We start from the raw sequence: 26,901 nt of genomic DNA on the forward strand, positions 1-26,901 counted from the left end.
AGGGGGGGAGGCAGCGAGCTTTCAGATTACAGACCGCACACGCTGCTGATTTTGTGTACTCTTTGGTTTTCATTTCTTGAATCTCTCTTCTTCTACAGAATCCCAGGGGGAATCTGATTCACTTTATGGAGCTGTCACCTGTTAGGTTCATGGGGACTGAGGATATTGGGCAACCCCGGGTACTCCCCTCAGAAATGGAATTTAATCTTTAGATGATCTCATCATGAAAGTCGATGTTTCAGCATTACTAAGCAACTCTAGGCAACATTATTGGAAAAATACAGGCAACTTTCTGCTTCAGAGGAGCTCAGCGTACTCCTGGCACTGCCGGTTCTAATACCCAGCCCACCGGGAAACCCCGTCCGTCACCTGGTGCACTCAGCTCGGCCGTAGGGCCATGAACCAGGAAGCAGACCAAAAATGCAAGAGGCGTGACACAAGTACTTGGTTTTCTGTTCTGAAATTCCTTTAGGCTCCCCCTCAGAGCCTACTTACTGTCATTTTTCTTAAAACATTACGAAGCTGTATCCTAGTTTGGAAACAGCAGTAGGTGCTGGTGAAATGGCTCCCTGAAGGGTAGTGTGACAGGGAGCAGAATGGATTTGTGACGCCTGCAAAACTCCAGAGGCTTGGCCATTTGGGGGGTGATCTATGGGAAGAGCGCCCTCCAAACCTACTGGGGATCACGGACGCTGGGGGAGAGTCCTCTTGGTGGTGAGGAATCGGCATCATGAGAACGTGAACTCCAGTTTCTGTGTTTCAGGACCGTTAGCAAAGTGATGGTGTGTCCATACTTGGGTTTTTGTGTTTCATTTGTACTGATGGAAATCATTGAGACAGAGGAGACCGTATTTTTCAGATGAATGACAAGGATTACTTGATTTGTTATTTTTTAATTTTAAAATTTTTATCATTTTTAAAATTTACTTTTGGGGGGGAGGGGGAGAGGGAGAGGGAGAGAGTCCCAAGCAGGCTTCATGCTGTCAACGCAGAGCCCGACACGGGATTGGAACCCCAAACCATGAGATCGTGATTTGAGTTGGTATCAAGTGTCAGACGCCCAACTGACTGAGCTGCCCAAGCACCCCTTTATTTATTTATTAAGAGTTTTTATTTATTTATTTTTGAGAGAGTGTGCACAAGAGGGGGAGGGGCAGAGAGGGGAACAGAGGATCTGAAGCAGGGTCTGCACCCCCAGCACAGAGCCCACCGTGGAGCTTGAACTCAGGAACCGTGAGATCTTGACCTGAGCTTCAAAGGCAGACGCTTAACCTACTAAGCCACCCAGGCACCCTACCCCTTGATTTATTTTTAAAAAGTTGATGAAAACTAATTTTCTGGCCCAGATTATAGAGTTGTCTTATACTCCACATGTATTTTGGAGTATAAGACAACTCCCCACCCCCACCAGAGAAGGAACCAGGTGTATATGGATTCCTGCTCAGATGTAGTTTGCAGTCCACATTAGCAATGTTGTTTTCAGTGACCACATATATTCTAGTATAACCAGTAAATAGATTGTTTTCCAGTTTTTTATATTAACAGATGTCAGTGCACTGAATGTGACCAAAGTGAAACCTTTGGAGACCTCCTCAGTTTTTCAGGGTATATACATTTCGAGGCTTTTAAATACCTACCGGATTTACTTCCAAAGAGTCGGTAACTATTTGTAGTCTCTCTGCTGAAATGAGATGGCCCCACACTCTTGGCCAAGATTGGATGTTCTAGTTTTTTGTCTTTGCCACTTTTACCAGTTTCTAGATGAAAAATAATACTGCTTTGCTCCTTTAATTTATGTGCCTGCGTAATCATGAATTTCAGTATTTGCAAATTTTCATTGGCCACTTGTGTTTCCCTTAGTGAATTTCCTGTATATGTTATTTGCATTCGTTTTTCTAATTGGTAGACTTTTATAATTCTTATTGATATTTAGGTGTTCTTGGTTTATTAAAGATACTAATCCTGGGTCTGGCAGATAGTACAAATATTGATTCCAGTTTTTTTGTTTGCCTTTTATTGTTCTCATGGTGGAACGATTTTGTTTTCACCAGGAAAACAAAGTTAATCAAACAGTATCTTCTTATAACTTGTCAACTTAAGGAAATGTGGAACCAAAACATTAGCAGAATGATGATGCGTTCATATGCGTTGATTTGTACATTGTTTTTCTCTACACCGGATATGAACTGTTCTTAAACTATAGCACACATAATTTATTAGAACCAAACTTCAGCTTTCTACATTATGAAAAAGAGTGGTAATTTTGCTTTCATTAGAAGAAAAAATACAGTGTTCTCTGTGAGGCATGAATGTGCTCAGCCTATTTTCTCATCTGCAAAATAAAGAATAATTGTTGCTTTGTAAGGTTGTTTTCCTTTTTCTTTCTTTCTTTTTTTTTGGAGAGAGAGAGTGCAAGTGAAAGAGGGTGTAGAGAAAGAGAGAGAGAAAGGGAGGGAGGGAGGGAGGAGTGGTGCTCGAGCTCATCCTGGTGCCCAAGGTTGTTTCCTATTCAGTTGGGTTGTAGTAGGTGCTCATTAAAAGGCGGCTGTTTTTGTGGTGTGCTGGTGTAAATGCTTAGGACGGGGTCTCTGCACTCAGTGGGCTGATAGTTCCTGGGCCAATACACAGGACTTTGATTACACTAGATGCTGTTCTGGAGGTGTGAACAGAGTGATTGTGTGTGTGTGTGTGTATGTGTATGTGTGTCTTTTTTTTTTTTTTTTGTCTTAATCTTAGGCAGAGTCTTATTATCAATTTTGTAACTTTCTTTTTTAATGTAAAACATTTAAAGCTAGAAGTTTCTTCTAAGGCTTGCTTACCTATAGTCTTACAGATTATGATCTGGTATGTTTTTACTTTCAATTCTTTAAAAATAATTCTGATTTCTCCTATGATTTCTCTCCTATGAGGAGCTTTGCCACATAGCTATTTAGAAATACGTTGTTAATTCTCAAACATTTGGGGTTTTTAGGGCTATTTTAGCGATTTCTAATAGAGTTTTTTGGTCATCAGAGAGCATTCTGTGGAACATTTTCGTGTTTAGACATTTATTGAGACTTCTCTCTGGCCCCGGCATAGAGGGTCTATGTTGAGAAATAGCCAATGTGTACTTGGGAAAACCGTTCTGCAGTTGTTGGGCGTGGTGTTTCGTAGTTAGATTAGGGTTGTTCATATCTTCTGTAGCCTTATGCTATTTTTGGGTCTACTTTTGTCAATTACTGAGAAAGGGATGTTGAAAAACATGATTGTGTGTTTTCTGATTTTCCTCTTTAGTTCTATTTTTGTCTCATATATGTTGAAACTCTATAATTTGATCCATACCCATTTAGGGGTGGCAAACTGACCTTATTATTACTAAATGTCCCTCTTAATCTCTGGTCATATTCCTTGTTTCAAAGTCTATGTTGTCTGATGTTAATATAGCCGCCCCACATTGCTTGTGCCCGTGTTTGCATGGCGTATCCTTGTTTCCCTTTCACTTTCATTCTGTGTCTGTAAAGTATATCTCCCCCATACAGCAACTTAGGTCAGGCCTTCTCTAATCCGTTCTGACAGTCTCTGGCTTAAAAATTTTTAAAAAATATTTATTCATTTTTTTGAGAGACAGAGCGTGAGTGGGGGAGCGGCAGAGAGAGAGAGAGAGAGAAAGAGAGAGAGAGAAAGGAAGGGAGGGATGGAGGGAGACACAGAATCCGAAGTAGGCTCCAGCCTCTAAGTCTCAATACAGAGCCTGATGTGGGGCTCGAACTCAAGAGCCCTCAGGTCATGATCTGAGCCGAAGCCGGTCGCTTAACCAACTGAGCCACGCAGGTGCCCCTAATTAGAGTGTTAGTGTGTTTACATTTAGTGTAAATATTGATGTGACTGGGTTTCAGCTTTTCACTTTGCTATTTATTTTCTTTTTAATCTGTGTTTTGTTTTTTCCATTCCTGGCTTTTTTTTTTTTTTTTTTTTTTTTTTTGGTGGTGGGAGGGGGGTGGTTATCAGATATTTTTCTTTTCTTTTTTTTTTAATGTTTATTTATTTTTGAGAGAGAGAGCGAGACAGAGACAGAGCACAAGTGGGGGAGGGGGAGAGACAGAGGGAGGCACAGAATCCCAAGTGGGCTCCAGGCTGTCAGCACAGAGCCGGACAGGAGGCTCGAACTCACGAACTATGAGATCATGACCTGAGCTGAAGTTGGACGCTGAACCAACCTAGCCACCCAGGTGCCCCTTATCAGATAGTTTTTAGTATTTCATTTGGAATCCTTTATTGGCTTTTTAGCACTATCTCTTTTGGTGTTTTTCATGTCGACTTGGATATTCAGATGGGGGTCTTGGCCTGTTACAGTCTGTGTCGGCCTGTTAGACCGCTGTACACAGAATGTAAGCAACATGCGGTGCCAAACCCTGCTCCTCTCTGCTCACTGTGGTGTCGGCAGTTAACGCACTTCACCTCTGCACACGCCGTGGAGTGTTACCAGATTTTGCTTTAAGTAGCCAGTTGTCTTTCAAATAAATTAAAAGGAAATTTTTAATCTTCTATGCCTACCTGCCTTTCGGCCATTTGGGTTTCTCTTTATTCCCTAATGTACATCTTGAGTTTTTGTTTGGTTGGTCCCAGTTCCCTTTAGCTTGAAGAATTTCTTTTACAATCTCTTTTTTCTTAATTAAAAGAAATTAAAAAAAATTTTTTTATGTTTTATTTATTTTTGATACAGAGAGAGACAGAGGTTGAGAGGGGGGAGAGGCAGAGAGAGAAGGAGAGACAGAACTGGAAGCAGGCTCCAGGCTCTGAGCCAGCTGTCAGCACAGAGCCTGACGCAGGGCTCGAACCCACGAACGTGAGATCTGACCTGAGCCGAAGTCGGAGGCTTAACCGACTGAGCCCCCCAGGCGCCCCAAAAGAAATTTTTTTTAACGTTTATTTATTTTTGAGAGACAGAGCAGGAGCAGGGGAGGGGCAGAGAGAGAGAGAGAGAATGAGAATCGAAGCAGGCTCCAGGCTCTGAGCTGTCAGCACAGAGCCTGACATGGGGCTTGAACCCATGAACCGTGAGATCATGACCTGAGCCGAAGTCAAATGCTTAACCAACTGAGCCACCCAGGCACCCCGTTTTTTAATCATTTCTTAAAGTTTGGTTTGGCCTCTGATAAATTCTCAGATTTTATTTGAAGAAGTCTGAATTTCATTGTCATCATATGAAGCACATTTGTGTTGCTTATAGAATTCAGTTATTCTTTCCAGTCTCCTAGCTCTCAATACATGGTCCTCTGTCTACATTGTTTCATAAGTCAGCCATCTGTTGTATTTTCCTTCTGGATGTGTGTTGTTTTTCTTGGCTCCTTTCAAGACTGTCTCTCTTACTTTTTGGTTTTTAGCAGTTTGTGATTATGAGATGCCTAGGCAAAGTCTTTTTTTTTTTTTTAAGTCCTTCGTGGAATTTGCTAAGTCTTAAGTATGAAAATGAATATTTTCTACCAGACTTGGTAGATTTCTTCAAATAGTTTTTTCTTCCCAGGGCACCTGGGTGGCTCAGTCCGTTAAATACCTGACTCTTGATTTTGGCTCAGGTCATCATCTCACGGTTCAGGAGTTCAAGCCCTGTATCAGGCTCTGCTCTGTCGGTGTGGAGCCTGCCTGGGAGTCTCTCTCCCCCGCCCCTCTCTTCTGCCCCTCTCTCATTCTCTCTTTAAGTAAATTAATAAACTTAACAAATATATTTTTCTTCCCTACTTTGTCATCCTCTCCTAGGATTTCAATGATGTGTTTCATTCCTTGACATTGCCCCACTGAACCTTCAAGTTCAATTTCTCTCTTTTCTGTTCTTCAGGTTGTAATCGAAAAAGGTTGATGAATCGGGGAAGACATCAGTGGAAGTTTTCTGCTTCTGAAATTATCTAGTGAATTCTTTGTAGTGTACTTTCCAGTTCTAGAATCTCCATCTGGTTCTTCTGGATAGTGTTCTTGGTTCTCCTAAGATTACCCATTCTAGCTCACTTCTTATAACCATATATTCCTCTAACTCCTGGACATAATTTATAATAATTGTTTTACAGTTCTTGTCTACTAATTCCAGAATCTGGGCCATCTCCAGGCCTACTTCTATTGCCTGCATTCTTTTTCCTTGATGATGGGTCCCGTTTTCTTCTCTGCGAGTGTAATAACTGTTTACTGGATTGGGTATTATCAGGGATGACATGATAGGGAGTTTTGACTAAAGGGTGTTGAGTTTTGTTCTTACAACCCATTCCTGACAGATCGATCCTGTCAGGATTGGATCTGTCCACTGGTAACTCTACTGCCTTCCTGCTCTGGGTATCTGTGTATCTATCTAATGGCAGATGTTTCCATTTTAGACGTAGTCCAAGTGCGTGGCTCTGCCTCCAGAGTATGGTCTTCATTTCTAAGGCATGGCCCTCCTGGTGTCTAAATGGAGTATTTGAGGTGCTTATGAAGATCTCATTATTCTGGTTGCACAGAAACTCCGTGCCCCCTTCCTTGACCTCCGGAGTCTCTCTTGAACCCACAGCTGCCCCTCTCTCCCCTGCTAACTCCCTTCAAAAACTCCTGAGGCCCACCCTTCTGCTACCCTGGCTTGCAAATTCTAGACTTTTCCGCAACTTGAAACCGCTGCCTCTCTCTCCTGGGCGCAGTGAAACCCGCAGTCCCACAGTTCCATGTGGGCAGAAAGCGGGCGGTCATGATGCTCTGCTCTGGCGCCCCCTGTGGTCCGTGTCACAGGCAGCGACTTCCTATGTTCTGTCCAGTGTCCTGGGCTTACGCTGGGGGGTGGGGGTGGGGGGGGGGTCCAGTACCAACTGTTCTTTCACGGGGTGAGGCGGGGGGAGCAGAAGTCCGGCAGTGTGTTCGGAAGCTGTGTCTTTCTCCTACTAGCATTACTGACACTCCCCTGCTTTTCTTGTTCTAACTAGAGGGTGACGGAGTTCCTTTGGACAGATGATAAATTTCTGTGTTGGCTGCAGCGCTGTCTTTAACGTACGTGCGCGTGCGCTTTTGTCCCAGAGCCAGCCTTTAGTCTGCTGCTACACCCGGTCACCAATCGCGAGCCGCCCTGGTGGCCTGCCGAGAAAAACTCTGTCTTTGGCACAAGTTGTCATCTGTACCCTCTTACCCTGTGCAGTGACAGTCTGTGAATTGCGATTCTAACTGGGTGCAGTGGTCTTGAGAGTTTTTGAAAATGATCAGTTAAAAATATTTTTTTAAATTTATTTTTGAGAGGCAGAGCATGAGTAGGTGAGGGGCGGAGAGGGAGGAAGACACAGAATTTGAGGCGGGCTCCAGGCTCTGAGCTGTCAGCACAGAGCCCGACACGGGGCTCGAATCCATGAACCGTGAGATCATGACCTGAGCTGAAGTCAGATGCTTAACTGCCTGAGCCACCCAGGTGCCCCAAAAAAGATCAGCTTTAGAATCAGTTTGGTATGCTATCCTGTCTTACTTTGTTAAAATTAGTTATCAGATATCTACTTCCATTGTGTATTTTCTACATGAGGGATTCACATGTGTTTGTATTTAAAATTGGCTTTAAAAATATTTTCTAGTCTTCAGTAATTAAGGCACTGAGGTTTCTTTCTTTCCTTCTGTAGGGGCATTTCTATCCTTTTTCTTTATTTGGGCAGGGGACTGTATTTGTGTGGCTGATGTACTTACATTTATGTAACACTTTTTATTTTCCCAAGTGTCTTCTCTTATCGCTGGCCCTTCCTTTCCATTTATGCATTCACACTGCCCTAGTGCACTGGCTCCTCACCCTTGCCTGGACCATCAGTGGTTTCTAGTCCTCCCTCCTTATGAGAGTCTCCTGGCCAGTTATTTCTACAGTGTAATCTTCTTAGAGTTGCGTTTCTCATTCTAATGTAAAAAGATACTTACTGCTCCCTTCTGTTTTCCAGACACCAGCTGGTTTCCATTCCACCTTTCTAGCCAGATTTCAGATCCTCTTTACAAGCTGCTTCTGTGTTTCCCTTCCCTGACTCTGCGTGCTGTTCCTTGCGGTCACAGTGTTCTTCTTCCCATCTCTCCATGGAGCTTCTCCTCCTCATTGTCCAGGGTCTCTTCTGCCCACAGTGTCAGTCAGTGGGAACCGTCCCCAGTTCCCTGTGCCGCTGTCCTTACTGTCCATATCACGCTTGAATCATAGCTTGTCCATCTCACGTCCCCCCTCTAAACAGAAAAACACGACTCCTCAGGCATCCTGTGTGCCTGGCGTTCTCTGCATACTCGATAACAAGCACCTGGCATCCCACTCCTAGGAGCCCTGTGGTCTGTCTAGGCAGCGTCTGGGGTTATTTCCATTTGCAGAACGAGGAACCTTAAGACCCTGAGTGTTTACATGACGTCACATGCAGAATTATGACTGGTTCCAGATTTCTAGTCCGTCTCCTAATTTCTGTCCTTAGCCAGCCTCTCCACTCTCGTAGAATGTGGCTCAAAATTACTTTAGTTCAGTCCTGAGTGTATATCCTTTTATGCTTTGGGCATGTCCAGATTCATCAAAAACCAGGGTGGGGGGGCTTGCTGGAGCCTCCTCTTGCTCCCTTTGGTCCTCATGGGACACGGCTGCCCCCACTTTAGTTGACGGCTGAACCCAGGTCCCAGTACCCTGCTGTCAGAGGTCATCCTGTTCTTTGACACCACACAAGACCTCATAAAAGTACACTCCGTTTTCCTAGTTTTCTAAGTGTGTGTGGCATCCCTGGAAGAGTGTAATTCTCTGTTCCCTCTTCTGTGTCAGGCCCTTCGCCTTAGTAACACGGCCATGGGGAAGACCACGACCGGCCAGATCGTGAATCTGCTGTCCAACGACGTGAACAAGTTCGACCAGGTAAGCTGCCCCCGGGGGTCCTTCTTCGTTCCCCCCCGCCCCGTTCCTCGGTTAACTTGCTGGAATTTCCGGTGTCGGCCAGATGTGTGCTGGGGACACAAGACGAGGGTACTTTTATCCAGTCCTCCTCTCTGCGGGTGAGACTTGGCCACAATAGTATGTGATGTCCAGTGGCCGAGAGTTTGTTTGCCCAGCGTGTTCACAGCATGCGTGAGGGAGACGTGAGCCGACAGCAGGGTTCCCGTCCCGCTTGGTGAAATGATCCTCATGGTCCTTCAGGAGGGGCCTTCGGAGCCCGCCGGGTTGGTATTGCCGGCTGAATTGCTGAATTGTCTTCCTCTCCCTCTGAATGACGACTTTCTGGTGGACAGGGATTGTTCTGGGCCTTAGACATAGGAAGTCTTTGGGGGGAAAAAAAAGAAGCCAAACGGCCGATCCCTAGCCGGAAACAGACTGTTCTCTATCCCACTGCATTGTGTTTACATTTACCGTAGGAGTGGATCACACTTCCCAGGGCATTGTAGCTGCCGGTCCAATCTGTATCGCACTAGACCACTTCTCTTTCAGTTATTCATTCATCAAACCTGAACTAAGGCTCCTGTTCAGTTTCAGGGATGAATAAGGCTTAGTTTCTGCCCAGGGGAAGCCATAGCTTATCAGGGAGAGAAATGTGCACGTAATTACTAGAGCCTGTGGTAGGTACCTAATACAGGCTTTTGTGAGGTCCTGGGGAGCCCAGGGTAGGTAGGGCTGAATTTTGTAGTAGAGGAGATTTGGGGGAGCCCATATGTGGGGTAGACAGAATTGAGGTTTTTATTTTGTTTAATTTTTATTTTTTAATGTTTGTTTATTTTGAGAGAGAATGTGCATGTGCATGCATACAAGTGTGCATGTGTACAGTTGGGGAGGGGCAGAGAGAAGGAGAGACAGAATTCCAAGCAGGCTTCACATCATCAGTGCAAAGCCCGATGCGGGGCTCGAACTCACGAACCACGAGCTGATGCCCTGAGCCAAAATCAAGAGTCAGATGCTTAACGGACAGAGCCACCCAGGCGCCCCTTGCGATCTTCTAGTGCTGGTAGTTGAGTTCTCCCTGGATGCCCCAGAGCCTTCCCTGTGTTGTTCTGGAACAGCTGTGTCTGGGGTGGGTACTTGGAGTTCTGTGTTAGCAGGTTTAAAAAACCCACCGCGATCATTTCTGTGTAGATTCCTGACTGTTCTTTCCGAGCAGATCATTTCTGTATTGTGTCCTTACTGGTTTGTGTGTCTTCTAGTCCTAAGAAGGTGTTGTCTTTTTCTTTTAAGGTGACAATATTCTTGCACTTTCTGTGGGCAGGGCCACTGCAGGCCATCGCAGTGACCGCCTTGCTCTGGATGGAAATCGGAATCTCCTGCCTGGCCGGCATGGCGGTTCTCATTATTCTCCTGCCCTTGCAAAGCTGCATCGGGAAGCTGTTCTCATCCCTCCGGTAAGAGAAACACTGTTTAAAAAATTAGGCAATATATGTTTGTTACTATCCATGGTCTGCTCCATGCTTTTTTTAGGTTTTTTTTTTTTTTTTTTAAAGTTTGTTTATTTCAGCACAGAGCCTGACTTGGAGCTTGATCTCAGGAACTGTGAAATCATGACCTGTGCCAAGATCAAGAGTAGGATGCTTAATCAGCTGCCCCTGCCCCCTGATTTTGTTCAAAAACAAAACAAATGTTTTCTATGATCTCTCTTTTGTGTCGACTTAGGCTGACCAGGCTTAGCCAGCGGAGGCCCTGGCTTTCGGCTGGAGAGGCGGAGGTATCCATCTGCTGGCCCCTCCTGGCTAGGTTTCTGGGCACCGTGCCTCATTAGTAGTGTCTTCAAGCAGAATTTATAGATGATGAAGTTATTTAAACATGTATTAAATAATGGGATGATTTAAACGTCTAGCCCAGTTCTGGCTGCCTGTATTTTTGTTACATTTGCGTCAAGAGTTGTTTCCAGGTGTGTATGTGTGTGTCTTGTTCGTAATTCAGCGTGTCCGCTAAATTACGAGCTCCCCAAGGGCAAGGCCAACTACAGTTATGTCTTCATATGTTCCACAGTCCTAGCAGCATGCGGGACAGACCAGTGGCTGGTGATGCAGAGTTGATTGGGGCTGAAGCAGGTGCCAGAGGGCTGGCAGAGGGTCACGGTCAAGGTTGTCAGGCGGGTGATGATGTGCTGTTTGAAGCGCACTGAGTTCCTCTGTGTCTTTACTCATGGGGTTTTCTCAGTTTGGGATTTTCATTCCCCTGTTAGCCGTGGAGACACGTTCCATATCCTTCCGGTCCTGTTTCCAAAGCTTCTGGGACTCTGAAGGTTTCCTTGCTCTTCCCCTTGCCCAGTAGAATCAACAGCCCTTTGTTCTCTGCTGCAAGCACTTTGTTACCATGTTATCATACACAGTCAGCTGTGTTCTTGTCAGAGTCAGATGCCTTATTGCCTTCCCTACCCAACCTTGACCTCCCGGAATAGATAGTTTGTGTCTGACTCTCTCTAATGTCTTCCTCAGCCAGTCTTGCAGGCTCTCCAGAATATTTCCTGAATGGGGGTGAATTGGTGACTGCCTAACTGACGTCTTTCTCCATTTGTATTTTGAGTAGGAGCTGCCTGTGCTGTGGGAGCCAAGTCGCCGCAGGGAGCCATTTGATCCCGGGTCTCTGGCGGTGCCTGCTGCTGATAAGGAAAGTGGGGCCATGGTGGCTGTGGGCTCATCTGTCACGTCTGTCCCCTTAGGAATAAGACCGCAACGTTCACAGACGTCAGGATCAGGACCATGAATGAAGTTATCACTGGCATAAGGATAATAAAAATGTATGCTTGGGAAAAGCCCTTCTCAGACCTTGTCACCAGTTTGAGAAGGTAAAGTTTCCGTGTATTTCACGTTACCTTTCTGTACTTTTCGGTCTCCTGCTTTCACCGAATTGTTTGACAAGTCCCAGTGAAGTTTTCACATTAAAATGTGAACTAGGGGCGCCGGGGTGGCTCGGTTGGTGAAGTGTCTGACTTCCGCTCAGGTCATGATCTCATGGCTTGTGAATTCAAGCCCCGCATAGGGCTCTGTGCTGACAGCTCGGAACCTGGAGCCTGCTTCGGATTCTGTCTCTCTCTCTCTCTCTCTCTCTCTCTCTCTCTCTCTCTCTCTGACCCTCCCCTGCTCACACTCTGTCTTGGTCTCAAAAATAAATAAAAAACAGAAAAAAAATTAAAATAAAACTGTGAACTTCAATACTACACACCCCACCCCGTGCTTCTGCTGCTACTGAAACAGAATTCCGAATGTCTCCTAACACCCGAGATCCCAATCCAGCTGTGAGGGCAGTAGTGGTGAATACGACGTTTACACCGACGCTCTAATTTATACGAACGTAGTACGAATAGGAAAACTATAGAGATTGGGCCAAACTATCGCGATCAGTACAATTCCTTCCAAACAGAGTAACAAAGCCATGGAAACACTGCTCCTTTTTGTTTGGCTTTATGTTTGTAGGATGTTCTTCAGTCTCCGAGTTCGATGTTTGACTGGCTGTGCACTCCAGCCCAGGCCCCTCCCGACGGCCCCGGGCCTCTGTTCCGCTCTTGGACGTCACACGTGCACCTTCCTCTGTGCCGGGTGCACTCAGCTTCATTCTCCCCTGGCTCCCGCGTGCCTGACTAACTCCCCGTCCCCTCGGGTCCCGCGCACGTCCTGCCCTGACCCCCCGTTCTCCTCTGTGCACCCACGGGGTCTGCACTCGCGTTTCTGTCCAGTGCACACGTCTGGGCCGCTTATTCTCCTGTCCTCGCCAGTTTGTGTGCTCCCGGAGGGGACAGGCTGTGTCTGTCGTCAGCAGGGTGCCCAGCCCGGGACTTGTACTCACGTGTGCTTGCTGAGAGAATGTTCCACCTGGTCTGACTGACCCAGCAGGTTAACGTGCGACAGGACGCCTCCCTTATATAAGGTGAAGGGAGTGCTTCTGGGGCGCGTGGGCCTTGGCTTGGAGCCGGTCCCAGGCCGTGTGCTGCGGGCTGTTTCCGGAACCTGAGGACGGTTCGTCTGCGTCTGTGTCCACTGTCTGCAAAGGGACCACGCGAAACAGGCCCTCGAATATACCACATGGATGTTGATGCCTCCCTAAAAACTATACCCTCTCTTTTCCAGGAAGGAGATCTCCAAGATTCTGAGAAGTTCCTACCTCAGAGGGATGAACTTGGCGTCATTTTTTGTGGCCAGCAAAATCATTCTTTTTGTGACTTTCACCACCTATGTGCTCCTTGGCAACGTGATCACAGCCAGCCACGTGTTCGTGGCAGTGTCCCTGTACGGGGCCGTGCGGTTGACGGTCACCCTCTTCTTCCCCGCCGCCATTGAGAGGGTGTCCGAGTCAGTCGTCAGCATCCGAAGGATCCAGGTTTGGTGACAGATAACCTTTTTTAAGTTGTAGTTAAAGTTGGATTTTAAGTGTAACACCTGATGTTTTTAAAGAATTTTTAGTGTATTTTTTAAGTTTTATTTATGTATTTTGAGAGTGTGAGCAGGGGAGGGGCAGACAAGAGAGGGCGAGAGAAAAATCCCAAGTGGGCTTCGCCATGCTGTCCCCGCAGAGCGCCACACGGGGGCTGGGACTCTCGAACCTTGAGATCCTGACCTGAGTCAGAATCAGGAGTTCGGCACATACCCGACTGAGCCACCCAGGTGCCCCCAAAACGCCGGCTCTTAATTTGATGTCCTCATGGCGCGGGTAGGTGCGGTTTAGCTTTCCCAGCAGCAGAGCCTGTGGTCATTCCAGAATGTTGGACGGGTGCCCCGCCCCCATCCCCTTGGGGGTGTGCCCTGCCAAGAAGAAGTCACAGAGCATTTGTGGGGGCAGCGATATGAATAGCAGGGCTCTCAGTGACCTGCTGGGCGATTGAGATCTGAGGCAGGAAGAAAGCCAACACACCTCCTCTCTTGTGCCAACTCTAACGGCTCCACCAGAAGCACTTGGTGGGGGTGGGGGTTGAATCCTCTCCGGGCCAGGCCAGGGGGAGCTGCAGAAGGACCCACCTCTGTGTGCGGGGAGCTGGCCTCCGCCTCAGGGCAGATCTCCCGAAGGTGCGTTCTGTCCCCCACGGAGGCCTGCCTATGGTCTCTGAGGAAGTCTTTGGATCTCCACCGTTTTTAAAAAAAATTCTCTTTAACGTTTATTTTTGAGAGAGAGACACATAGAGTGTGAGTGGGGATGGTCAGAGAGAGAGGAAGATGAAGAATCAGAAGCAGGCTCCGGGCTCTGAGCTATTAGCACAGAACCTGACACGGGGCTTGAACCCACGGACTGTGGGATCATGACCTGAGCCACCCAGGCGCCCCTGGATCTCCACCTTTCGTCCCCTGTCCCCCTTTTACTTGTTCTTCCTGCCTCAGCCCATTTCTGGGAAGGTCTTTCAAATTTGCCCTCCCAGGGCCTTCAGGCACTCGGAGCTTGTCCTGACAGTGGCTGTCCTCGCCCAGCCTCCTTCCGGAGGGCCTCAGGGGCTCCTGCCCAATCAAAGTATTCAGCTCCGGGTTCAAGGGTCAACTGGCCTATGTTTCCCAGCACACGACCCTCTGTTCTGGGGGGGGACGGGCAGGGGGCTTGTCTCTGTGATGTGCCACATTCCTGTGTGCTTGGCATCTCTGCCCACGCCGTTCATCCTGCTGGTTGAATGACTGGTGCCGAGTCCTCCAGCCCACACAGCCTTCCTCTAACACTTCGGCTCATGCTGACCTCAGGCTTCCATATGAAAACTTTTTTTAAGTTTCTTCATTTTGAGAGAGAGAGGGAGGGAGGGAGACAGAAAGAGAATCCCAAGTAGGCTCCATGCCCAGCACAGAACCCAACTTGGAGCTCTGTCCCATGACCCCGGGATCATGACCTGAGCTGAAATCAAGAGGCAGGCGCTCGACTGAGCCCCCCAGGTGCCCCAGGCTTCCATATGTACGTGCAAGGCCAGTGTCAAGTGGGTGATTCTGACTAGGACTATAGTAAGCTCCCCGGCAGGAGACAGTTCTCCAGAGAGATAAAAGAATATATCTAATAGTTCTTTTGCATAGTAGCTGGCCCATGTTGGGCACCGAATGGGCGTCAGATAAATACTGGATTCGCACAAGCAGCAGTCCCAGGAAAGCGCTGGGACCAGCAGAGGCGCAGGGTGGCCCCGTCCATTCTAGAAGCCCAGTAGTCTTTTCGGGAGCAGTGGGCCTCGCCCCAGGGGAGCCGGGTGTTATCCAGAGTCTCCCCCGTTCTGTGTGTGCATCTGTGTCTCAGACGAGCTTAGCTGGCCTTGGCGGACTTTCTCAAGAGAGCAGTTGGGCCCTGCAGGGTCAGTGTCGACTCTGCTCTTCTGGCTTCTGGGCTCTTAGGCCTTAAAGACAGGAGCTTCGGTCTTCTTTGGTTAAAAACATTAGTCTTACTGGCCATCGTGTAATAAAGGAAGATGAAAACCATGCGGCTTTATGCTGAAGCACACCTTGAATTGAAGACAGTCTAGAGACAGAATTCCCTCTTCTTTTGAAGGTCAGTCTTTTCTTTCTTCTTAAATTCTTCAGCTGATTGGGTGAGGCCCATCCACCATCATGGAGGGTAATCTCTTTTAAAGCCCAGCCATTACAACTGTTCCTCTCATCTGGGGCACCTGGGTGGCTCAGTCGGTTAAGTGTCCAACTTCGGCTCAGGTCATGATCTTGGGGTTTGGGAGTTCCTGCCCTGCATTGGGCTCTGCGCTGACAGCTCAGAGCCTGGAGCCTGATTCCAATTCTATGTCTCCCCCTCTCTCTGCCCCTCCCATGCTCATACTCATGCTCTGTCTCTCAATAATAAATAAAAATGTTAAAAAAAATAATAAATGTTAGTCTCATCTGAAAAGTACTTGCACTGTAGCATCCAGACGTGTTTGAGCAAATACCTGGAGACTGTGGCTTAGCCAAGTTGACACAAAATTAACTGTCACACCCAGTTGAATCTCCCATCTCCTCCTCTGAACTCCCTAGATGTGACTTTGTCCTCTCTTCCCGCATGTGTGGAAGCCATCAGTTTCTGGATGTCTTCCGGGTGGTTAATACATGCTCACGAGGACGTTCACTGTGAACGTGTCATCAGTCCTTGGGAGAAAAAGTCTGACGGGGTGCCCGGGCGGCTTAGTTGGTTAGGTGTCCCAACTTCGGCTCAGGTCATGATTTTGAGGTCCGTGTGTTCGAGTCCCACGTCGGGCTTTCTGCTGACTGCTTGGAACCTGCTCTGATTCTGTGTCTCTCTCTGCCCCTCCCCTGCTCATGCTCTGTCTCTGTCTATCTCTCAAGAATAAACAAACATTAAAAAAAATTTTTTTTTAATAAGAAAAAGTCTGAGGTCCTATGAGGTGCTTTGCAGACACTGGTGTAATTTTGGAGGTGGAGCTTCCTGGGAAGGCTGAGGGGGTTCCCTGGAGAGTTATGTGGGGGGTGGGGGTTAGGGAGATAGGAGGCTGATGCTTTGCACTTTTGGGTGGATACTTACGTGGTAAAAGCTCTTAAACAGTGCTTGGTGCACCAGAAGGAGATCCATGTATTTGAGGAACTGGAATGTCTGACGATGCAGAGAAGGGAGGCCGAGCAGGGGACGCAGCTCCTTACAGGCAGCATGAGGGATTCTTACTTTTGCAGAGCTCACTCTGGCTGCAGCCTGGGGGCCGGGGCAGAGGGGGTGGGCGTGGGGATCTAGCGTAGAGCAGGAACGCAGGTTAAGAGGCTAATGCCGTCCAGGAATGGGATGACGTGGCTTGGATTAGGCCGAACTAGACGCGGTGAGACTTGAGAGCCCGTGGGGAGCACGGGTCTGACAGAGGTGATAGGCAAGGCATATGTCGGACAGATCCAGTGTTCAGGCCTCTTCCTGGGCCTGCCTCTCACTGGATGTGTTTGTGCAGTTAGAGGGACCAATGGCCGCAGGAGGGGGAGAAAAGATGCGCTGCGTCCACTCACCGGGTGGTCAGGACTAGGCGACGTTTGGCTTGTGAGGTTTGGCTCCCAGAAGCTTGGGAGGCGCCCAAGTTTGCTGCGACACCAGCTCCCGCATTTGGGGACTGGGCGGGTGGGCAGACCGTCCTGTAAGACCGTGTTTGGGAGCCCAGGAGATTCCTGCACCTGGGAGATGGCACTGTTGTGCACAGCCCGGGGGGAGAGCCTCACGTAGTGTGCAGGGTGCACTGTCTTCTCCTCCACACGCACTTTTCAATTTCCTTTTCCCCACGTACTGAAAAGAAGGATTTATTATGAAGTTACAGGCCCAAGAAGTTCCTTCTGTTTTTCTCTTGGTGACATTGAACGAGTCCAGTAGGATTATAAAGGATCTTCTCTCAACTTCAAAGCAGTGGAAGTCCTCATCACCATGTCTACACCCGGTACAGCGTGTCTAGGGTTCTAGCACCCACAGAGCTGCTTAGGTTCCTGCCTCCCTGACAACTCCGAGGTCAGCCTTGTTGGCTCGAGTTCTGACGGCTGGTGCTCTCCCGCATGACCTGCTCTGGGTGTGCACTTGGTGGCTTGAATGTGAGCTTTTCCCCAGCCTGGGTTCTAGAGGAACACCCGGCCAGCACGTCTGGCACTGCCACAAGCCGTTCATGTGTTGCATGGAGTCTCATTTAACCACAGGGAAATGGTGACTTCTTGCTCCACTCCGACCTATTATATACCGACAAACGCTCTAAAGATTTGCTTCCTCACTCTGCACGGTTTTTCTTTTCCTTCTTTCCTCGAAGGTGCAGAATTTCTATTCTCATATGCCCATATGGAATTTTGAATTTTATGTCTTGGCAATACGCTTAAGCTAAAATTTGAGTTTTATTTCATCTAGATGATTTTTATAACACCTACAGCCTTTTGCTTGTTGCTGTCTTAACTCCTCCTGGGTACGGCTGTAGTGATACAGTCAGTGATTGGATTCGCTTGGACCAGCCATAGAGTCTGCTGTTTCTTTAGGGGGTAATGGGACAGGCTGGCCCTCTGCCAGGCTCAGTGTTAAGACTGAGCTGGGCTGTTCGCAGGTGCGTGAGCGGCATGGTCCTCTCCCTTGCCATGACCCAGTATCCCTTTGGGGGTTCAGAAGTAGGGTGGGCAGTGCCAGCTGGGGCCCTGGTGAGCTCGTTCCCGGAGGCTTTGCATGTGCGATGGGCTGGGAAGGACGGGTTGGTCCAGTACTCACAGTATCGAGGAGGGAAGGCGCTTGGGGAGTGTGGATTAGGGCTCATGGCTCGCAGACGGGTTTGAAGCATGGCGGAGGTTCTCAGAGGTGTTTCGATGAGATCAGTAGGGAGAGTGGTGGGGTTCCTGGGTGGCTCAGCCCGTTAAGCCACTGACTTCAGCTCAGGTCACGCTCTCATGGCTCGTGAGTTAAAGCCCCGCGTCGGGGACTTTGCTGTCAGTGTGGAGCCTGCTTTGGATCCTCTGTCCCCTTCTCTCTGCCTTTGTTCCACTCACACTCAGTCTCTCTCAAAAATGATTAAACATTTGAAAGAAGAAAAAGGAAGTGGTGTTTGGGATAGGTTTGGCAGTGTTTGGGGTGCTGGGGAAGGAACCAGGGGGTACAGGGAGACTGCAAAAAACCATGTCAGTGTTATGAATGATCGGGAGTGAGATTCCGAAATTGCGTTGTTTTAAGATGATTGAAGAGTCGGAGGGTTCTGAATTGGGGCAGAAAAGGCAAGAGTTGCTACCTGGGTGGGAAAGGGGGTGTGGAAAGAGAAATTGGGCCATGCTGGGCCTACAGCCTGCAAATGAGCCCTTGGACTATCGTCTGTCCATTTTGGTCCCGTTAGACACAGGCACGGGGCAGAGAGGAAGTTTCTCAGCGAGCCGGGGTGAGTGGAGGATCCATGAGCAGACCTGGCCCCCCTGCAGCCTGGGTCTTTGAGAGAAATGGGCAGCAACATGATTTCCTGCCCAGAGAAACTGCATAGTCAGCTTTCATCAGGATAGACAAGATTTTAATGACTTGAAGAGTGTTTATGATTTTCACAGTAGTTGTTGACTTCTGTGTTGTTTTCCTAAAACATTTTCACGTGCCTATTTCAGTGGCTTTTTCCTGTACTGGTTAGGATGAGGTTTGCCCGTGGGTCCTAGAATACCCAGGTTAAAGCGGCTTACACGTTTAGGTCATTTTTCTCTCCTGCAACAACTTCGTGAGGTTGTGTGTTGGTTTCCTAGGGCCGAGTATCAAAGTGCCACAAACCAGGTGGCTCAGAGCGATGGAAATGTGTCATTTGGGGGTTCTGGAGCCCGAAGTCTGAAATCAGAGTGTCCTCAGGGTTGCGATCTGTCTGAATCCTGTAAGGGAGAATCCTCCCTTGCCTTCTCTAGTTTCCGGTGTGGCTGGCAAACCTTGGCGTTTCGTGGCTTGTGGTTACCATCACTGTGAATCTCTGTCTTGGCCGTTTTGTGTCTGCATCTCTCTCTCCTCCTCCTACCCCTTCCCCTCCGTTCTCTTCCTCCCCTTTTTTTTCCTTTAAAGGTTTTATTTCTAGGGGCACTTGGGTGGCTTAGTCCGTTGAGCAGCCAACTTCAGCTCAGGTCATGGTCTGTCAGTCTGTGAGTTGGAACCTCCCCTGTCGGGCTCTACTGATGGCTCAGAGCCTGGAGCCTGCTTCGGATTGTGTCTCCCCTACCTCTCTGCCCTCCCCTGCTCATGCTCTGTCTCTCAAAAATAAATAAATGTTTAAAAAAAATAAAAAGGTTTTATTTCTAAGTCATCTCTCTGCCCAACGTGGGGCTCGAACTCACAGCCCCAAGACCAAGAGTCGCATGCTCCACTGACGGAGCCAGCCAGGCGCCCCCCTGCATCTTATAAGGACACCAGTCATACTGGATTTAGGGCTCTCCCTACTCCAGTGTGACCTCACCTTAATCCGTCACATCTGCAGTGACCCTGTTTCCAAATAAAGTCACACACTGAGGTAACTGGGGTTACGACATCATCCTGTCTTTTTGGGACTTAAGTTCCGTGGCTAGTATCTGTTCTGGGGCGTTAGAGACCCAGACGCTTGCCTACGACTCGCCCAGAGTCGTGACACCGAGGATTTTCTTCCCAGGAAGAAACCTTATTCCTGCTGGGACTGCTCATTAGGGTTCGTACCTGAAGTGCTGAGCTCCGTATGCTACATGGCATAGTTTTTAAATATATTTTTTACTTCTTTGTCTCCCATATGTGGTGACACACAAACATACAGGCTGATTAAGTGGTCTCTTTTTACAAGGTTGTGAGGGATGCACACATATGTCACGTACACATATAACCAGGTGACCTTGAGGTTTTTGTTCTTTTGTTTTCTTTCCTTAGGGAAGGGGGCCCAACCCCAATCTTGGCTAAGCTGCCTACTTCCAAGGCCCAACCCACTGGGTGGAGGAAGGTTCCTGGATGTGATCACTTTTCACCTGGCTGTGCAGAGCCCTGGGGGAGGCTGGGAAGAGGGTCCTTTGTCCAGGCTAATGCGCTAAACACTAGGGTTTTGTTTCCATAGAGGAATGAGAGCCAGTGTGGAGGGCCATCAACAGAGGCTCCCACAGTCGGAGTCGAGGTGCTAGTATTGGTTGTTTATTCCATTTCTGTACCAATGTAGCTTTTGTCGTTGACTTGTGTCTAACATTTGCAGAGCAAGAAAGAGTTTTCTTATATATGTGATTGCGTTAGGTTTTTAATGGTTAGCACGACTTGGTTTGATTCAAATTGCACCGAGTAGCTGCTATCTGGTGTGGACAAGAGCTGGAAGTGTGGAAAATACCTTCTCCTGTGTCAGGAGGGTATTTGTCAAAGAGAAAAGATGAGTTTTTATGAAGAGATGCTTGGAAAAATATATATGTATATTTTTAAGTACGCTTCATGCCCAGCGTGGAGCCCAACACGGGGCTTGAACTCACAACCCTGAGATCAAAACCTGAGCTGAGATTCAGAGTGAGACGCTCCACCGACTGAGCCACCCAGGCGCCCCTAGAATTATTTTGTTTAGAATGATGACAGGTGGTATTTTATGAGAAGAACGATGCATTGCTGGGCTGCATACAGAGAGAAAAGCAAAGTGGGCCTAAGCGCCCCGGGAGAGGGCACAACGAATAAACGGGCCGAGCCACGTCTTTCATTCAGTCTCTGCCATCAGATTCGTGCTCCCAGCCTGTCCTTTGGGATCAACTCAATTCCTGAAGGCCTGGGGGCGGCCCTCATCTGTGTGCCCAGCCTCTCACGTGGTGCTTGGCACATGGTGGGATTAGCTAAACATTTATGGGCTCATTTCCAACTTCCGTGTTTATTGTTAGTGACACAGGAGTACAGATGATGGTGTCCAGGTTCTAAATGTGTTCACTGCTTGGAGCTCTGTTTTCTCTTGAGGGAAAAATCAGTACAGTTGTTGAGAAGGTTACGACGTTAGCTGTGTGTGTGTGTGTGTGTGTGTGTGTGTGTGTGTGTGAGTGATATGATTACTGTGTTCTGATGCGAGTCCACCTTGTAAACACAGTTGGTAAAATGATAAAATGCTACCTTGCAAATTCCAGGAAAGCAATGATTTTTGCTTATGCTCTGTTCCTGCAGCTCACCCAGCCTCTTTCTTCTTCTGCAGAACTTTCTGTTACTTGACGAGATCCCCCAGCGTTCCCTTCCGCTGCCGTCTGACGGTAAAATAATGGTGCACGTGCAGGACCTCACCGCCTTCTGGGATAAGGTAACAAATCCGCCCGTGCAAGATTGCAGCGGGTAAAAGACATCCGGGGGCATAGGTTTAACAGATTTTGAGATTTTTTTTTTTTTTACACACCATATAAAACGTGGCTGGCATTGTTTCCTTGAAAGTCTATTATAAACATTCTCGAAATCAGGAATAAGGTTCACAGTTAATGGGGTTAAGTATAAAATCAGCCCATGACAGACACACGTGGTGCTTTATCTTATTGTTAGGAGAACTTTCAAGTATGATCCCAGTGTTTTCGGTGGTAGGTTTTCAGTGTCCCCACTTACAGGATTGAGCAGATAAGTAGGACAGTCTGGAACGGTTAGCTAACAAATACATCACAAATGGTTACAGAGGAGAGACTTTGGGGAATCAGTGTATGTTTTTCACCCTGATGCTGTCAGACCATCTCCTTACACACTGAGTGAAGCCCAGGACGCGGACATGTCCTGTGGGGCAGGGTGAGGGCTCCCCTGTGCTAAGCTTCTGGAAGGTGCTGGCTACCTTGGAGGGCAAGAGGGGCAGGGAGGAGGCAGCCGGTGGGCATGGTCAGTGCCAGCGATGCCCGGCTTCAGGCTTCTGTGTGGCCAGCGGACAGGACAGGTGAGGTCAGGGAGGCTTTCTGACACCTGGTTGACTTAGGACATTTAGGCAAATGGGAAAAACAGGAGGGACTGCTTGCAAGCGCGCAGCCTTGCTCCTTTATCAGAACCTGGAACACTTTCCTTGGCTGCTTCTGAGGTCTTCTGTGCACATCCTGGTGGCTCAGGTCGGGTGGGTCAGGAAAATAACTCAGCATGAGAAAGGGGGTCGGTTACCTAGGCAGTGAAAGAACAAAAAAAAGCAAAGAGGGCAGGTGGGGAGGCAGCCCAGAGACTCCCGGAGGCAGGAGGCTGCACCCCTCCCCAGGGCCCAGGGTGGGAGTGAGGTGGGACGCAGGGAGGAGGTGGCCTCCCCCAGAGGGTCACCCATTGGGAACAGAGCTTGCTCCGGAGCCTGGCTGCCAGCAGGAGTGGGGAAGGCATGCGAGGGAGGGCCTGTCCCGTGGGCGCTGGCGGTGCAGGGGTGGGTACGGGTGGGTGCCGGCCTCTCCCCTCTCCTGCCTCTGGCCTCACACCTGTGCTCTCTGGGCCTGAACTGCAGTTGGCACGGAAGCGCACAGCACACAGGCGCTCACCCGCCACTCCTGCCCCCTCCCCTCCATCTCCCTCCCTTCTCCAGGCTGCACGTGTGCAGACTCTGGAACCTTCCTCTCTTTCCATGCCTGTGGCCGCTGTCGTGTGTCATGTTTGCCTCCTTGTTCCACCCCCACCGTCTCTACCTACAGAGCAGTAGGATGGCCCCAGACGAATAAATTTAGCCACGTGTGCGCACTCACACAGGATGTTAGGAACAGCGCAGGGGCCTGACCTGTGGGTTCCTGCTCACTGCCCCCTGCTGGGCGCCTCTCCTCACGGTGCGCGCCTGAAGCGCTTCCAGAAAGCCCGATCCCAGTGCCCTTCTGTGGGTGCTGGTGAGTTCAGCAGAGCTCTGCGGGGGTCCACACACCCGCGGGGTGACCATCGTCTGCGCCAAACTGTGCAGCGCTGTACAGTGAGCACTTGCGCTCTTCCCAGAACTGAATCCCATGTTCTCCGACTTCCTCTGCGGCTTTGGCGCTGAGCACAGAGCACCCCATCCTGTCGTCCTGGCCTTGTCCGGGGAAGGACTGTGCCTCACCCTGGGGGTGGTTAGGGGCCGCCAGGAGACCTAGGATGAGGGAGAGGCACAGGCACTGGAAGGAAGCTGAGGCCGAGTGCAGGTTATGCCGGGCTGTGGGGGATGTTCGAACCACCAGCTAGACAGACGGGAGTGTAGGTGGGCAAAGGCCTTCGCCCCCACCTGGTTTCCTTCATGAAATGAATGCACTGGTTTCGGTGTCTACGCATTGAAGCGTGTGGTCTGGTGGGAGCCTCTAAATCACCGCGGGGCGGCGGTTTTCATCGGTGTGGTGCACTCCGTGTCCCCAGGGCCTCGCCCGTGTCTGGCACTGAGTGTGTTGCGTCAGCCTCTACGGAGCCCCAGGGTAAGGGAGCACCCGCGAACTGGCACACGCTGCCCCCTGCTGGTCACGCTGAGCAGTGCCCGATCCTGGAGCCCGTCCTAGGCAGCAGCACCTTGTCTGGCCCTAACAGGAAGCCCCGAGGCTCAGGGAACCGGAAGCTAGTGTCGTTCTGTGGCTTATTACTTTGTAGATGGAACTGAGTTTAAAAACAAAATGTAGTAAAGTAGGAATTAGTTAGTTGTTAGACATGAAGAGAGAAGTGGAGACGCTTAACAAAATGTTTCTACGTATTGAAATGCAGCTTCTTAATGATAGGTTTTAAATTCTGATCAGATCTGGGGCTGTTTAAATGTGATTATCCTTTTTTAGTATGACCCATTATTTTCAGAGAAAGTTTTCATTTTGAAGATTACCCAGACCTTTTATTTCTCCTGCTGTGTGTTTAGCGGTCCGGGCTTTGTGATCATGGCGCGCACCCACTCCCGGCTTGGCGGGGGGGGGGGGGGGGGGGGGGGGGGGGGGGGGGGGGGTCACGCAACCCGGCTCTGCACCTGCTGGTGGGGAAGTTGGCTGCTCTCGGTTATCCATGGGTCGATTCTTCCTCGCATCATCCCACGTAGTGGAACTTGCAGGAGATGTTCTGAACAGCAGCTCTGTACATTTCTCTGCCCTTCAGGTATCTGGAGGTTTGATTCTTTTCTGAAAAATCCTTTTGTAGAAATGTGGAAGGTGGCAGTGCCAGCACATGGAAGTGATCAGCACATGGTCAGCTTCCTGTGACCAGGGGAGGACGTTTCCTCTCCCTGGCTGTGTTTGCAGAGCACTAGCCCCCCACAAGCCTTCTTCAGAAAGGGTTTAGGACTCGCACACGGTCACCAGGTCCTCAGCCCCGGGCTGTGCACGGTCGGCACCCCCAGAAGCATCCCACGGGAAAGGACGTAGGGATTGTAACAGTGGGAACAAGGCCCACCATCAGGATTACCCCCAAAGAGCAGCTTTAAAAAATTTTTTTTCATCTTAAGCCGTTCCTGTCAGTTTTCTTCTGCTAGTTTTCATATCTGGGTTTGGACAAACATTCTTCTAGTTGATGAATATTTCTGAGGTTCTGATTTCAATTTAAAACTTTCCTTCTACTTATTTGTGCTCTCTGCCTTTGCTCTTTTTTTTTTTTTTAAGTTTATTTTTTTGAGAGTGAGAGAGAGAGTGTGTGTGAGCAGAGGAGGGGCAGAGAGACAGAATCCCAAGCAGGCTCCACACTGTTAGCACACAGCCCAATGCGAGGCTGATCTTAATGAACTGTGAGATCATGACCTGAGCCAAAATCAAGAGTCAGACGCTTCACTGACTGAGCCACCCGGGCGCCCCATTTATTGTTTTCTTGACACCAAATCTCTTTATTGTGGAATTTATAGAACGTCTAGAAATGTAACTCCTGATTAGCAAGATTTTTGCTTTATCCTTTCCCATTGCATTGGATTCTCTGCTGTAGTGGGTGCCTCTGTGTGGTTTTTACTGCGAAGTACTCTGTTGTATCTGCTCAGCCACGGCAGGTGATGCAAGTACAGGTGTAAGACAGACTTTATTTTTCTGGTCCATGATAACTGTATACTAACGTACTCATTATTTTTGTTGGTGTTAAATTTGAGCTCCAATGATGGCCTTGGCCTTGACCACCATGGACTTTTTGCCAAGAGCAATCTTATAATGTCAAGGTCCTTCTTGCTTTGTGAGCATTACTCAGATTCCTTCCTTATCAAATGAGAATGGAGAGGTTACTGGAGATTTCCGGTAACTTACTACTGAAGGGCCTGGCATGCTGTGTACTTATACTGCCACCTTGTGGGGCTTAATGGGATAGAAGATTAAAACCAACAGTCGTCATGGAAACTTGAAAGCCTCCCACACTGACTATCCTGTTAACTGTATTCTTTGAACAGTAGTGCGCCCCAAGAAGTTTTCATTTCAAAAGGGTGCCGTGTCATTTCCACGGCTTCAATTCTGTGGGTGTCTAGAACTGGGCTCATATGCAGATGTGGTAAGAGAACAGGTCTTCTGAAAGGTAGCTAAACCCCAAAGAAACACAGTTGAGGAGCAGCTGGGTGGCTTAGTCGGTTGAGCATCCAACTTTTGATTTTAGTTCAGGTCACGATCTCACAGTTTGTGAGATCGAGCCCCAGGTCAGTCGGGCTCTGTGCTGACAGTGTGGAGCCTGCTTGGGGTTTTCTGCCCCCTCCTCCCCCTCCCCTACTTGTTCTCTGTCTTAAAATAAATAAACAACAAAACATATACACTGAGTGAAAGGGACTCCAGGACACGGTAATAGGAAGGGGAGAGATGTGGGTTATGTTCACATATCAGTGACCTTTACAGTATTTTCTTTTTGAGGTAATTCGTGTTACTTTACTGAAATGTGCCTGTTTTTGTGAACTTTAATTTGTAGGCATCAGAAACCCCAACCCTCCAAGGCCTTGCCTTTACTGTCAGACCCGGGGAGCTGTTAGCTGTGGTTGGACCTGTGGGAGCAGGAAAGGTAAGTCCGACTGCCTCTGCCGGCCTGCTGCCACGCCATGTCCCACATTAAGTTCTTGGGGCTGGGCTGTGTGCGATCCAAGTTTGAGTTGGGTGTACCAGGATGGCGTTTCTCAAAATGTGTTCCGTGGAGCATTCGTTTTGCAAGAAAGCCGCACGGCCGCATCAGTTAGGATCCTGTGTGTTGCGTTTCTCTCCATGCTTCAAGCTGCACAGTTTGGAAACGCTCATTTGGAAGGTGGAGGAATCCATGAAGGAAGTCCTCTATGTGACTGCGATTCGGGATGGAATGACTGAGAACATAGGGACTTCTTTTTGTCAGAGCAAGTTCTACAGGAAGTCTGAAGGTTGTAAAGGCCCTTAGGGGAAGCTTTAAACCTTTCCTTACGTGGCTTACCTAAGTCACGTCAGCGCACGGGGTGAGTGTGTGGCAACACGCAGAGCACTGTGCTTAGAGCAAAAGACGCAGAGGTCAGAAGCCTCGGGCCGTTTTGTCCTCTGGAACAGGGGCAGGGGCAAGACAGGTGCGCAGAGGATGATGTCAGCTCAGAGTTTGGAGCATTCTGCTCGTGGTAGGCACCGACACCCCACATCCGTATGTTGGGAAAGGCTGGAAGGAGCGGTGCATGCGCACTTAGCCCTGTGCATCTCGAGCAGCAGAATCGGGAACGCCACGCACAGAGCCATCATTTGTGATGGAATTTTGTTCTTTGGAAACCTGACTCCCTTCAGAGTTTTTTTTAATCTTTCCTGACGCATTGGATAGATGGTTTATACACAGCTTTTAAGGACCGGGGA

The 26,901-nt window shown here is 48.7% G+C and overlaps 1 protein-coding gene across 1 annotated transcript in view; it reads left to right on the top strand.

The window, feature by feature from the left end:
- Nucleotides 1-26,901, top strand: part of ABCC4 (ATP binding cassette subfamily C member 4) — a 204,316-nt gene that overhangs the window by 25,897 nt on the left and 151,518 nt on the right. Inside the window, exons 5-10 of the mRNA XM_029938444.1 lie at nucleotides 8,741-8,830; nucleotides 10,136-10,299; nucleotides 11,580-11,705; nucleotides 12,985-13,234; nucleotides 21,423-21,524; nucleotides 26,015-26,104. Of these exons, the coding sequence (XP_029794304.1) occupies nucleotides 8,741-8,830; nucleotides 10,136-10,299; nucleotides 11,580-11,705; nucleotides 12,985-13,234; nucleotides 21,423-21,524; nucleotides 26,015-26,104 (822 nt within the window). The remainder of the gene's footprint in view (nucleotides 1-8,740; nucleotides 8,831-10,135; nucleotides 10,300-11,579; nucleotides 11,706-12,984; nucleotides 13,235-21,422; nucleotides 21,525-26,014; nucleotides 26,105-26,901) is intronic.

Source organism: Suricata suricatta, chromosome 4 (genome assembly GCF_006229205.1).
Source record: "Suricata suricatta isolate VVHF042 chromosome 4, meerkat_22Aug2017_6uvM2_HiC, whole genome shotgun sequence".
Lineage (NCBI taxonomy): Eukaryota > Metazoa > Chordata > Mammalia > Carnivora > Herpestidae > Suricata > Suricata suricatta.